General features: G+C 47.3%; 1 protein-coding gene across 1 annotated transcript in view; it reads left to right on the plus strand.

The window, feature by feature from the left end:
* STK39 (serine/threonine kinase 39) overlaps positions 1–15,164 on the plus strand; it is a 604,781-nt gene that overhangs the window by 320,173 nt on the left and 269,444 nt on the right. Inside the window, exon 13 of the mRNA XM_063933583.1 lies at positions 14,925–14,984. Coding sequence (XP_063789653.1) covers positions 14,925–14,984 — 60 coding nt within the window. The remainder of the gene's footprint in view (positions 1–14,924; positions 14,985–15,164) is intronic.

A 15,164-nucleotide genomic window follows, 5' to 3' on the forward strand; every position in this document is an offset into this window, starting at 1 on the left:
CGGTGAAGACGGGAGGGAAGGGGGTCCAGGGGGCAGGTTGTGGGGGGGAGGATAAGATGAGGGAGTGGACTTCCTTTTCTGAAGTGGGATGGAAGGAGGACAGGGTGGGATAGATGGAGGGGAGGGATAAAGGGGGCAGGGGGGTAGCAGAGGGGTGACGGCGGGAGATGTCGTGTCGGATATCCTCAATTTTGTAGATGAAGAAGGAGGCAAAGTCAGTGGCAGTGAGGGAGGATGGGAGGGGAGGAGGAGGGGAACGAAGGAGAGTGTTGAAAGTTTCAAAGAGACGGCGTGGACAGGAGGACTGAGAAGAGATGAGTGCTTGGAAAAAGGATTGCTTGGCGAGGGAAAGAGCAGATCTGTAGGAGGAGAGAATAAACTTGAAATGGAGGAAGTCCGGCAGAGAGTGAGATTTCCTCCAGGAGCGTTCAGCGGAGCGTGAGCATTTTTGTAAGAAACGTGTTAGTTTGGTGTGCTAAGGTTGGGGTTTGGAGCGGCGGAGGGGGACAGAGGAGAGGGGGGCCACAGAGTCGAGAGCAGCGGTTAGGGAAGAGTTATAGAAGGTGGCTGCCTGGTTGGGACAAGTCATAGTGGAAAGAGGGGAGAGGAAAGTCTCGAGGGAGGACATGAAAGTGGGGTTGAGAGACCCGAGATTGCGTCTGGTGGTGGTGGGTCTGGGCGTGGAGAGGAGGAGGGGGGATGAGAGGATGAAAGAAAGCAGATGGTGGTCAGAGAGAGGGAAGGAAGAGTTTGAGAAATCAGAGAGATCACATCGGTGGGTGAAGAGAAGGTCGAGGGAGTGGCCGAGATTGTGAGTAGGGGTTGAGGTCCTTTAAGAAAGTCCAAAGGAGGTGGAAAGGGTGAGAAGATTAGTGGAAGCGGCATTAGTGATGTCAACAAGGATGTTAAAGTCTCCGAGGATGACAGAGGGGAGGTCGGAGGAGAGAAAGTGGGGAAGCCAGGCAGCAAAGTTGTCAAGGAAAGGTGAACAGTGGCCAGGGGGGCGGTAGATCACTGCCACAAGGAGGTGAATGGGGTAGAAGAGGCGGATAGTGTGGACCTCGAAGGTGGAGAAGGTGAGAGAGGGCTCAGGTGGGATGACACGAAAGGTGCAGTTAGGGGAGAGAAGGACGCCCACGCCTCCACCCTGGCGACCATCAGTTCTGACTGTGTTGGTGAAGGAGAGACGTCCGTAGGAGAGGGCAGCAGGGGAGGTGGTGTCAGAGGAGGAGAGCCAGGTTACAGTGATGACGAGAAGGTGAAAAGAGTGGGAGAAGAAGAGGTTGTGGATAGTTGGCAGCTTGTTGCAGATTGATCTAGCATTCCAGAGTGCACAGGAGAAAGGAAGGGAGGGGACAGGGGAGATAGGGATAAGGTTGGCTGGGTTCTGAGTGTTTGTGGGTGATTTTGAATTTGGGGGGTGAGACCTGGCAGTGAGGATTGGTATGTGACAGGATCGAGGAGCCATAATTTGGTACAGTAGTGTTCAGGGGAATAGAATGGTGTAGGTGTAATATAGAATGAACAAGGAGAATGTGGGGTGTAATGTAAGCAAACTACAGGGAACTCTCCTGAGTTTCCTGAAAAGAAAGTATTTTGTTAGGTTTTTTATTTTCAGGGAGCCTGCTGGCAACAGACTCCCTGCATCGAGGGACTGAGGGGAAAGAAACAGACCTACTTTAACGTTAGGCTCTGTTTCTTAGGCTACTGGACACCATTAGCTCCAGAGGGAACGGAACGCAGGTCTCACCCTTGCCGTTCGTCCCGGAGCCGCACCGCCGTCCTCCTCGCAGAGCCGGAAGATAGAAGCCGGGTGAGTATGTGAAGAAAGAAGACTTTAGAGATGGCAGAAGACTTCAGATCTTCATTGAGGTAACGTGCACACGGCAGGCACTGTAAGGGTGCAGGGCGCAGGGGGGAGGCAATAAGAACCTCCATATCTGGCTTAAAATTATATATACAGGCTGGGCACTGTATATAAGAGATCCCCCGCCAGTTTTTGAAAATTTTCAGCGGGACCGCAGCCCGCCATTGAGGGGGCAGAGCTTGTTCCTCAGCACTCACCGGCGCCATTTTCTCCACAGCACACCGCTGAGAGGAAGCTCCCCGGACTCTCCCCTGCTTACACGGTGAAAGAGGGTTTTAAAGAAGGGGGGGCACATAATTTGGCGCAGATAAGGATAAACAGCGCTATCTTGGTAAACATATTGTGTGTTTTTTTCCTGGGTCATTAGCGCTGGGTGTGTGCTGGCATACTCTCTCTCTGTCTCTCCAAAGGGCCTTAAGGGGGAACTGTCTTCAGATAAGAGGATTCCCTGAGTGTGTGGTGTGTCGGTACGCGTGTGTCGGCATGTCTGAGGTAGAAGGCTCTCCTAGGGAGGAGAAGGAGCAAATGACTGTAGTGTCTTCGTCGGCAACACCGACACCTGGCTGGTTGGATATGTGGAATGTTTTAAGTGCTAATGTAAATTTATTGCACAAAAGGTTGGACAAAGCTGAGTCCAGGGAATGTACAGGGTGTCAAGCCCTGCCTGCCCCTATGTCACAGGGACCTTCGGGGTCTCAAAAGCGCCCACTATCCCAAATAGTAGACAATAATACCGACACGGATTCTGACTCCAGTGTCGACTACGATGATGCAAAGTTACAGCCAAAATTGGCTAAAAGTATTCAATATATGATTATTGCAATAAAAGATGTTTTGCATATCACAGAGGACCCCCCTGTCCCTGACACGAGGGTACACATGTATAAGGAAAAGAAACCTGAGGTAACCTTTCCCCCGTCTCATGAGCTGAACGAGTTATTTGAAAAGGCTTGGGAATCTCCAGACAAAAAACAGCAGATTCCCAAAAGGATTCTTATGGCACATCCTTTCCCGAATAAGGACAGGATACGGTGGGAATCCTCCCCAAGGGTGGACAAAGCGTTGACACGCTTATCCAAAAAGGTAGCGCTGCCATCCAAAGATACGGCTACCCTCAGGGATCCTGCTGATCGCAAGCAGGAGGCTACCTTGAAGTCCATTTACACGCATTCTGGTACCTTACTTAGACCGGCGATAGCGTCGGCTTGGGTTTGTAGCGCTGTAATAGCGTGGACAGATACCTTATCGGCGGAAATTGATACCCTGGATAAGGATACCATTTTATTGACCCTGGGTCGTATTAAAGATGCTGTCTTATATATGAGAGATGCTCAAAGAGACATTGGCCTACTGGGTTCTAGAGTCAACGCTATGGTGATTTCTGCTAGACGAGTCCTATGGACCCGGCAATGGACAGGTGATGACGACTCAAAGATGCATATTGAGGTTTTACCTTACAGGGGTGAGGAATTGTTTGGGGAAGGTCTCTCAGACCTGGTTTCCACAGCTACGGCAGGTAAATCAAATTTCTCTGACGTCCTAGTGGATGCTGGGGACTCCGTAAGGACCATGGGGATATAGCGGCTCCGCAGGAGACAGGGCACAATAATAAAAGCTTTAGGATCAGGTGGTGTGCACTGGCTCCTCCCCCTATGACCCTCCTCCAAGCCTCAGTTAGATTTTTGTGCCCGGCCGAGAAGGGTGCAATCTAGGTGGCTCTCCTGAGCTGCTTAGAATAAAAGTTTAAGTTAGGTTTTTTTCTTTCAGTGAGACCTGCTGGCAACAGGCTCACTGCTACGAGGGACTTAGGGGAGAGAAGTAAACTCACCTGCGTGCAGGATGGATTTGCTTCTTAGGCTACTGGACACCATTAGCTCCAGAGGGAGTCGGAACACAGGTCTCACCCTGGGGTTCGTCCCGGAGCCGTGCCGCCGACCCCCCTTGCAGATGCCGAAGTTGAAGAGGTCCAGAAACAGGCGGCAGAAGACTTTCAGTCTTCATAAGGTAGCGCACAGCACTGCAGCTGTGCGCCATTGTTGTCAGCACACTTCACCAACAGTCACCAACTGTCACTGAGGGTGCAGGGCGCTGGGGGGGGCGCCCTGGGCAGCAATGTATAATACCTTTTTATGGCTAAAATACATCACATATAGCCCTTGAGGCTATATGGATGTATTTAACCCCTGCCAGATCTCACAAACTCCGGGAGAAGAGCCCGCCGAAAAGGGGGCGGGGCCTATTCTCCTCAGCACACGGCGCCATTTTCCTGCTCAGCTCTGCTGTGAGGAAGGCTCCCAGGCTCTCCCCTGCACTGCACTACAGAAACAGGGTTAAAACAGAGAGGGGGGGGCACTTATTTGGCGATATGATTACATATATAAAAATGCTATAAGGGAAAACACTTGTATAAGGGGTTGACCCTGTATAATTATAGCGTTTTTGGTGTGTGCTGGCAAACTCTCCCTCTGTCTCCCCAAAGGGCTAGTGGGGTCCTGTCCTCTATCAGAGCATTCCCTGTGTGTGTGCTGTGTGTCGGTACGTGTGTGTCGACATGTAGGAGGACGATGTTGGTGAGGAGGCGGAGCAAATTGCCTGTATTGGTGATGTCACTCTCTAGGGAGTCGACACTGGAATGGATGGCTTATTTAGGAATTACGTGATAATGTCAACACGCTGCAAGGTCGGTTGACGACATGAGACGGCCGGCAAACAAATTAGTACCTGTCCAGGCGTCTCAGACACCGTCAGGGGCTTGTAAAAACGCCCATTTACATCAGTCGGTTGACACAGACACGGACACTGACTCCAGTGTCGACGGTGAATAAACAAACGTATTTTCCTTTAGGGCCACACGTTTCATGTTAAGGGCAATGAAGGAGATGTTACATATTTCTGATACTACAAGTACCACAAATAAGGGTATTATGTAGGGTGTGAATAAACTACTTGTAGTTTTTCCTGAATCAGATAAATTAAATGAAGTGTGTGATGATACGTGGGTTTCCTCCGATAGAAAATTATTGGCGGTATACCCTTTCCCGCCAAAAGTTAGGGCGAGTTGGGAAACACACCTTAGGGTGGATAAGGCGCTCACACGCTTATAAAAACAAGGGGCGTTACCGTCTCCAGATACGGCAGCCCTCAAGGAGCCAGCTGATAGGAAGCTGAAAAATATCCTAAAAGTATATACACACATACTGGTGTTATACTACGACCAGCAATCGCCTCAGCCTGGATGTGCAGCGCTGAGGGGGCTTGGTCGGATTTCCTGACTGAAAATATTGATACCCTTGACAGGGACAAGATTTTATTGACTATAGATGCATTTCTATATATGCGAGATGCGCAGAGGGATATTTGCATTCTGGCATCAAGAGTAAACGTGATGTCCATATCTGCCAGACGAAGACACGACAGTGGTCAGGTGATGCAGTTTCCAGACGGCACATGGAAGTATTGCCGTATAAAGGGGCGGTCCATCGGACCTGGTGGCCATGGCAACAGCTGAAAAATCCACCTTTTGTTACCCCAAGTCACATCTCAGCAGAAAAGGACACAGTCTTTTCAGTCTCAGTCCTTTCGTCCCCATAAGGGCAGGCGGGCAAAAGGGCCAGTCATATCTGCCCAGGGGTAGAGGAAAGGGAAGAAGACTGCAGCAGGCAGCCCATTCCCAGGAACAGAAGCCCTCCACAGCTTCTGCCAAGTCCGCAGCATGACGCTGGGGCAGTACAAGCGGACTCAGGTGCGGTAGGGGGTCATCTCAAGAGTTTCAGCACGCAGGGGGCTCACTCACAAGTGGACTCCTGGATCCTACACGTAGTATCCCAGGTGTACATTGGAAATTCGAGACGTCTCCCCCTCACAAGTTCCTGAAGTCTGCTTTACCAACGTCTCCCTCCGACAGGGAGGCAGTATTGGGAACAATTCACAGGCTGTATTCCCAGCAGGTGATAATCAAAGTACCCCTTCTACAACAAGGGAAGGGGTATTATTCCACACTATATTGTGGTACTGAAGCCAGACGGCTCGGTGAGATCTGAAATATTTGAACACTTACATACAAGCGTTCAAATCAAGATGGAGTCACTCAGAGTAGTGATAGCGAACCAGGAAGAAGGGGACGATATGGTGTCACTGGATATCAGGGACGCTTACCTACATGTCCAAATTTGCCTTCTCACCAAGGGTACCTCAGGTTCGTGGTACAGAACTGTCACTATCAGTTCAGACGCTGCCGTTTGGATTGTCCACGGCACCCCGGGTCTTTACCAAGGTAATGGCCGAAATGATGATTCTTCTTAAAAGAAATATGGACGCTTTCCTGATAAAGGCAAGGTCCAGAGAACAGTTGGAGGTCGGAGTAGCACTATCTTAAGTAGTTCTACGACAGCACGAGTGGATTCTAAATATTCCAAAATCGCAGTTTTTTCCGACGACACGTCTACTGTTCCTAGGGATGATTCTGGACACAGTCCAGAAAAGGATGTTTTCTCCCGGAGAAGAAAGCCAGGGAGTTATCCGAGCTAGTCAGGAACCTCCTAAAACCAGGAAAAGTATCAGTGCATCATTGCACAAGGATCCTGTGAAAAATGGTGGTTTCTTACAAAGCGATCCCATTCGGTAGATTTCACGCAAGAACCTTTCCGTGGGATCTGCTGGAAAAATGGTCCGGATCGCATCTTCAGATGCATCAGCGGATAACCCTGTCTCCAAGGACAAGGGTGTTTCTTCTGCGGTGGCTGCAGAGTGCTCATCTATGAAAGGGCCGCAGATTCGGCATTCAGGACTGGGTCCTGGTGACCACGGATGCCAGCCTGAGTGGCTGGGGAGCAGTCACACAAGGAAAAAATTTCCAGAGAGTGTGATCAAGTCTGGAGACTTCTCTCCACATAAATATACTGGAGCTAAGGGCAATTTACAATGCTCTAAGCTTAGCAAGACCTCTGCTTCAAGGTCAGCCGGTATTGATCCAGTGGGACAACATCACGGCAGTCGCCCACGTAAACAGGGCGGCACAAGAAGCAGGAGGGAAATGGCAGAAACTACAAGGATTCTTCGCTGGGCGAAAAATCATGTGATAACACTCTCAGCAGTGTTCATTCCGGGAGTGGAAAACTGGGAAGCAGACTTCCTCAGCAGGCATGACCTCTACCCGGGAGAGTGGGGCCTTCATCGGGAAGTCTTCCACATGATTGTAAACCGTTGGGAAAAACCAAAGGTGGACATGATGGCGTCCCGCCTGAACAAAAAACTAGACAGATATTTAGCCAGGTCAAGGGACCCTCAGGCAATAGCGGTGGACGCTCTGGTAACACTGTGGGTGTACCAGTCAGAGTATGTGTTCCCTCCTATGCCTCTCATACCAAAAGTACTGAGAATCATAAGAGGGAGATGAGTAAGAACGATACTCGTGGTTCCGGATTGGCCAAGAAGGACTTGGTACCCGAAACTTCAAGAGATGTTCACGGAAGACCCGTGGCCTCTACCTTTAAGAAAGGACCTGCTCCAGCAGGGGCCTTGTCTGTTCCAAGACTTACCGCGGCCGCGTTTGACGGCATGGCGGTTGAACGCCGGATCCTGAAAGGGCATTCCAGATGAAGTCATCCCTACCCTGGTCGAAGACAGGAAGGATGTAACCGCAAAACATTTTCACCGCATTTGGTGAAGATATGTTGCGTGGTGTGAGGCCAAGAAGGCCCCTACAGAGGAATTCCAACTGGGTCGTTTCCTACATTTCCTGAAAACAGGACTGTCTATGGGCCTAAAATTAGGGTCCATTAAGGTTCAAATTTCGGCCCTGTCGAATTTTTTCCAGAAAGAACTGGCTTTAGTGCCTGACGTTCAGATGTTTGTAAAAGGGGTACTGCATATACAGCCTCATTTTGTGCCCCAGTGGCACCTTGGGATCTCAATGTTGTTTTGAGTTTCCTAAAGTCACATTGGTTTGAACCACTCACCACTGTGGACTTAAAATATCTCACATGGAAGGTGACGATGCTATTAGCCCTGGCTTCAGCCAGGCGTGTGTCAGAATTGGCGGCTTTATCATATATAAAGCCCTTACTTAATTTTTCATTCTGACAGGGCAGAATTGAGAACTCGTCCTCAATTTCTCCTTAAGGTGTTTTCTGTTTTTCACATGAACCAACCTATTGTGGTACCTGCGGGTACTAGGGACTTGGAGGACTCCAAGTTACTTGACGTTGTCAGGGCCCTGAAAAATATGTTTCCAGGACGGCTGGAGTCAGAAAATCTGACTCGCTGTTTAGCCTGTATGCACCCAACAAGATGGGTGCTCCTGCTTCTAAGCAGACGATTGCTCGCTGGATTTGTAATACAATTCAGTTTACACATTCTGTGGCAGGCCTGCCACAGCCAAAATCTGTAAAAGCCCATTCCAAAAGGAAGGGGGCTCATCTTGGGCGACTGCCCGAGGGGTCTCGGCTTTACAACTTTGCCGAGCAGTTACTTGGTCAGGGGCAAACACGTTTGCTAAATTCTACAAATTTGATACCCTGGCTGAGGAGGACATGGAGTCTCTCATTCGGTGCTGCAGGGTCATCCGCACTCTCCCGCCCGTTTGGGAGCTTTGGTATAATCCCCATGGTCCTTACGGAGTCCCCAGCATCCACTAGGACGTCAGAGAAAATAAGATTTTACTTACCGATAAATCTATTTCTCGTAGTCCGTAGTGGATGCTGGGCGCCCATCCCAAGTGCGGATTGTCTGCAATACTTGTACATAGTTATTGTTACAAAAATCGGGTTATTCTTGTTGTGAGCCATCTTGTCAGAGGCTCCTTCGTTGTTATCATACTGTTAACTGGGTTCAGATCACAGGTTGTACGGTGTAATTGGTGTGGCTGGTATGAGTCTTACCCGGGATTCAATATCCTTCCTTATTATGCACGCTCGTCCGGGCACAGTATCCTAACTGAGGCTTGGAGGAGGGTCATAGGGGGAGGAGCCAGTGCACACCACCTGATCCTAAAGCTTTTATTATTGTGCCCTGTCTCCTGCGGAGCCGCTATATCCCCATGGTCCTTACGGAGTCCCCAGCATCCACTACGGACTACGAGAAATAGATTTATCGGTAAGTAAAATCTTATTTTTTTGCCTTATATTCCCTCACAGCCTAAGAAAGCGCCACATTATCAGATGCAGTCCTTTCAGTCAAATAGAAACAAGAGAGTACGAGGATCGTCCTTTCTTGCCAGAGGTAAGGGCAGAGGGAAAAAGCTGCCTACCACAGCTAGTTCCCAGGAGCAGAAGTCCTCCCCGGCCTCTACAAAATCCACCGCATGACGCTGGAGCTCCGCTGAGGGAGTTTGCCCCAGTGGGGGCAAGTCTTCGACTTTTCAGCCACATCTGGGTTCACTCACAGGTGGATCCCTGGGCAATAGAAATTGTTTCCCAGGGGTACAAGCTGGAATTCGAAGAGGTGCCTCCTCGCCGGTTTTTCAAATCGGCCCTGCCAGCTTCTCCCCAAGAAAGGGAGATAGTTTTAAATGCGATTCACAAATTGTGTCTTCAACAGGTGGTGGTCAAAGTACCCCTGCTTCAACAAGGGAAGGGGTATTACTCAACCCTGTTTGTAGTCCCGAAACCGGACGGTTCGGTCAGACCCATTTTAAATTTAAAATCCTTGAATCTATACTTGAAAAGGTTCAAGTTCAAGATGGAATCGCTCAGAGCGATCATCGCCAGCCTAGAAGGGGGGGATTTTATGGTATCCCTGGACATAAAGGATGCATACCTTCATGTTCCCATTTATCCACCTCATCAGGCGTACCTGAGATTTGCGGTACAGGAGTGTCATTACCAATTTCAGACGTTGCCGTTTGGGCTTTCCACGGCCCCGAGGATTTTCACCAAGGTAATGGCGGAGATGATGGTGCTCCTGCGCAATCAGGGTGTCACAATTATCCCGTACTTGGACGATCTACTTATAAAAGCGAGATCACGAGAGCAGTTGTTGAACAGCGTGTCACTTTCGCTGAAGGTGTTGCAGCAACACGGCTGGATTCTCAATATCCCAAAGTCACAGTTGGTTCCTACGACTCATTTGACCTTCTTAGGCATGATTCTGGATACGACCAGAAAAGGGTTTATCTTCCGATAGAAAAGGCCCAGGAACTCATGACTCTGGTCAGGGACCTATTGAAGCCAAAACAGGTGTCAGTGCATCACTGCACTCGAGTCCTGGGAAAGATGGTGGCGTCTTACGAGGCCATTCCCTTCGGCAGGTTCCATGCGAGGACTTTCCATTGGGACCTACTGGACAAGTGGTCCGGGTCACATCTACAGATTCATCAGTTGATCACCCTGTCCCCCAGGGCCAGGGTATCTCTCCTGTGGTGGCTGCAGAGTGCTCACCTTCTAGAGGGTCGCAGGTTCGGCATTCAGGATTGGATTCTGGTAACCACGGACGCGAGCCTCCGAAGTTGGGGAGCAGTCACACAGGGAAGAAACTTCCAAGGTCTTTGGTCAAGCCAGGAGACTTGTCTTCACATCAACGTCCTGGAGCTGACGGCCATATACAATGCCCTTCATCAAGCGAAGACTTTGCTTCGCGATCTACCGGTTCTGATTCAGTCAGACAACATCACCACAGTGGCTCATGTAAACCGCCAAGGCGGCACAAGGAGCAGAGTGGCAATGACGGAAGCCACCAGGATTCTTCACTGGGCGGAAAATCATGTAAGCGCACTGTCAGCAGTGTTCATTCCGGGGGTGGACAACTGGGAAGCAGACTTCCTCAGCAGACACGATCTACATCCAGGAGAGTGGGGACTTCATCAGGAAGTCTTCGCACAGATTGCAAGTCAGTGGGGACTGCCCCAAATAGACATGATGGCGTCCCGCCTCAACAAAAAACTACAGAGGTATTGCGCCAGGTCAAGAGACCCTCAGGCGGTGGCAGTGGACGCCCTGGTGACACCGTGGGTGTTCCAGTCGGTCTATGTGTTTCCTCCTCTTCCTCTCATCCCCAAGGTGTTGAGAATCATAAGAAAAAGAGGAGTACAGACAATTCTCATTGTTCCAGATTGGCCGCGAAGGGCCTGGTATCCGGATCTGCAGGAAATGCTCACAGAAGATCCGTGGCCTCTTCCTCTAAGACAGGACCTGTTGCAATAGGGGCCCTGTCTGTTCCAAGACTTACCGCGGCTGTGTTTGACGGCATGGCGGTTGAACGCCGGATCCTAGCGGAAAAGGGCATTCCGGATGAGGTAATTCCTACTCTGATAAAGGCTAGGAAGGACGTGACAGCTAAACATTATCACCGTATATGGCGGAAGTATGTTTCTTGGTGTGAGGCCAGGAATGCTCCTACGGAAGAATTCCATCTGGGCCGTTTCCTTCACTTCCTACAAACTGGAATGAATTTGGGCCTAAAATTAGGCTCCATTAAGGTTCAGATTTCGGCCCTGTCCATTTTCTTTCAGAAGGAATTAGCTTCTCTCCCAGAAGTACAGACTTTTGTGAAGGGAGTGCTGCATATTCAGCCTCCTTTTGTACCTCCGGTGGCGCCTTGGGACCTTAACGTGGTGTTGAGTTTCCTTAAGTCCCTCTGGTTTGAACCACTTAAAATGGTGGAATTAAAATATCTCACTTGGAAAGTGGTTATGTTGGTAGCGTTGGCTTCGGCTAGGCAAGTGTCGGAGTTGGCGGCTTTGTCTCACAAAAGCCCCTATCTGGTTTTCCATGTGGATAGAGCAGAATTACGGACTCGTCCTCAATTCTTGCCCAAGGTGGTTTCATCTTTTCATATGAACCAACCTATTGTGGTGCCTGTGGCTACGCGAGACTTGGAGGATTCCGAGTCCCTTGATGTAGTCAGGGCTTTGAAAATTTACGTGGCTCGGGTCAGAAAAACAGAAGCACTGTTTGTCCTGTATGCAGCCAACAAGGTTGGCGCTCCTGCTTCTAAGCAGACTATTGCTCGCTGGATCTGTAACACAATTCAGCAGGCTCATTCTACAGCTGGATTGCCGTTACCAAAATCGGTTAAGGCCCATTCCACTAGGAAGGTGGGCTCTTCTTGGGCTGCTGCCCGAGGGGTCTCGGCATTACAGCTGTGCCGAGCTGCTACTTGGTCGGGTTCAAACACCTTTGCAAAGTTTTACAAGTTTGATACCCTTGCTGAGGAGGACCTCATATTTGCTCAATCGGTGCTGCAGAGTCATCCGCACTCTCCCGCCCGTTTGGGAGCTTTGGTATAATCCCCATGGTCCTTACGGAGTCCCCAGCATCCTCTAGGACATAAGAGAAAATAAGATTTTATACCTACCGGTAAATCTTTTTCTCCTAGTCCGTAGAGGATGCTGGGCGCCCGTCCCAGTGCGGACTACTTTTGCAAGACTTGTATATAGTTATTGCTTACATAAGGGTTATATTACAGTTTAGTTCAGTCTCTGACTGCTGCTGTGTTGTTTCATGCTGTTAACTGGTTCGCATAACCCAAGTTATACGGTGTGAATGGTGTGGGCTGGTATGAATCTTGCCCTTGGATTAACAAAAATCCTTTCCTCGTACTGTCCGTCTCCTCTGGGCACAGTTTCTCTAACTGAGGTCTGGAGGAGGGGCATAGAGGGAGGAGCCAGTGCACACCCAGATCCAAAGTCTTTCTTAAAGTGCCCATGTCTCCTGCGTAGCCCATCTATTCCCCATGGTCCTTACGGAGTCCCCAGCATCCTCTACGGACTAGGAGAAAAAGATTTACCGGTATGTATAAAATCTTATTATTTACTTTGAAACCTCATCAATGTGAGCCAAAAAAGTCCATTTTAAATCACATCACAGTGTTTAACATGGGTGACCCGGGTTCAGTGTGAAAGGCACCAACCCAGGAATAACTCAGAAATAACCCGGGTTGAAACTGCAATGTAAAAGGGTCTGAGGCTGCTCAGACATCGGTTAGACCCAGGTTTAAAAGCCGGGTCCAACCTGGATTTGCGATGTGAAAGCGGTATAAATAACGGTGCATGGACAACAGAAGTTATGCACAATAGGTCCACATCGTGGTAATGCCACATGTATCAGAAATAGGGCCTCTACTCCACTACTTCATGTGGTTGCAAGATTAGTGTTAAAAGGAAAAAGTCATAATTATTTCTTCTCAAATTGCATTTTAATATTCTAATTTTCAAATGTGTTATAATAACGTTTAAATGTATCTTTATAGTAATTTTGTTAAACAAGAACAGGCTGTTAACAATTTTCTTTAAAGCCATGCTTGTCATTCTGTAGAGAGCATATTAGTAAGTGAAACTTACTAATTACTGATGAAAACTAAAAAGTGCATGATTATACATTAGAAGAGATTTGTATTGCCAGATAAATTGCAGATACCGAATCCTGCTGGTGTTAAAATTACAGACGCAATTACAACTGGTAAAGCAGCCGTCATGTTGAATAGATGTAAAAAGGACATTGAAATTGAGTAATCAAAGTATGAAATGGTTCTGTTGCTTTGTCTGAATATTAAAAGTGGTCAGTTATTTAAAAAGCCATTTACACGGACGTAATCAGCACCCTAAGACGCAGCAGCATTGATGTAAAATATTATATCAAACATTTTCCAGTTGTTTTTTTTATAGAGAACTACAATCAGATCTCTTTGCATAAATATGCTCTAGTCTTCAATTTACAATTTATTGTGCATTGCTCCTTAATTTAACATAATTGTCTTTTTTGTGCTCTTTTTGGCTATTGTAGACACCTGCAGCTGCTGCTCATCAGTAAATATGGTGGTATTTAACATAATGAACATAAAACATTAAAACCAAAGCACGACATAGATAAAACCAGCAAATGTGATATACCCGCCAGAAAAATTGAGCTAAAATTATGATTACAGTTCATTTTATCTGACATTTCAGTAACAGTTTGTTAACTTAATAGTGATTAGTACAAAGTTATACTTAGGATGGTAGAACTGATCTTCCGCCTTTCACAGCCAGTGGTGTCTTTAACAAACCAATCTATAATGAGCATTCTTTGAGTAGAATATGATTAGTATGTCTTTAATTTAGAGACATTTGTTTTAAAACATGCTCCAAAACCTGGTGTTTTGAGGTCAAATGTTAATCCTTTGATCATGTGACTTAGGGGTCCATTCCACATCCCTTAGCACAAATTAAAATAGTTTCACTTACATTGGTAAATCCAAGTATCATGGTTTTTCATTACACAGGTAATGTAGGAGATAACATTGATATCTCCTGCTTGCCTGGCAGCCCCAATACTGTCAAAATACTGGTGTATTCAACAGGAAAGAGGTCTGGATTGCAAAGAGGGATCTGATTGGAACACTTCGTTCATGCCAGAGCTCTTTCCACCCGTACATGCACAAATTTAGGTCACGCATGCACACTAGGACTCCTGGGTCAGACCCAGCAATGTAAAGTTATACTGCTATTAATTAGTGGTGTAGCCGCCAGGGTTAGGGATCGTGGGGACAGATGCTTTTAGGAGTAGCTGTCCCTGGAGAGAAGTAATATGGAATTGCTATGATAAAATGGTATTCAACACCACAAATCATAACAAGTCAGATACCAAATTATCAGGGGGCAAATGGGGTATGTTACATTAGTATTATTATAGTTTTGTTGTATACTGAACAGCTGTCAATGGCAGAAATACAGTTAAAACTTACTGTACAAATGTTAAAGTATGTAATATTTCAGCTACCAAAATATGCTCATTGCATGAATTATACTAACTTTTCTTTATGTTTAATCAAATACATGGAAAGTGATATAACAATATGAATCGTTGTCTCCAGTATTACAATATCCACTTCCGCTGTTACATTGTTAGAGTTGAACTCCAGTCTTTGGAACTCATCTTATTTGATCCACGTGCTTTTACCATGGATAGACACATTGTGGAAGCCTAGGAGGGAGGTCTGGGTCTGCAAATGCTAGTTACAATTGCATCTTAACATGCATTTTTGCCTGCATAAAAAAAAGCAACCAAAATGCCAGTGGATACCTGGCCGTACATTTAAATGTTTATTAAGCAAGATTGAATATTCTCTTATTCTTTCTACCCAGACTTCCACAGATAGCAATATGCAAGCACGAGTGCAAAATCTGACTATACAAGATACTCAGGTAAGCAACCAAATAAATAATTTCATGATCTTAAAATATGAAATTAGATGTACGTGTTTATATTATGCATTTCAGTTCTGAATACAAATACATGTTAATAGTACTTAATGCATAAAATAAAGTTAAAAGGAAAATGAAAAAAATAAATAAATAATTGTGTATATTACAGGTAACTTTAAG

The sequence above is a fragment of the Pseudophryne corroboree genome, chromosome 7 (genome assembly GCF_028390025.1).
Source record: "Pseudophryne corroboree isolate aPseCor3 chromosome 7, aPseCor3.hap2, whole genome shotgun sequence".
In the NCBI taxonomy this organism is placed as follows: domain Eukaryota; kingdom Metazoa; phylum Chordata; class Amphibia; order Anura; family Myobatrachidae; genus Pseudophryne; species Pseudophryne corroboree.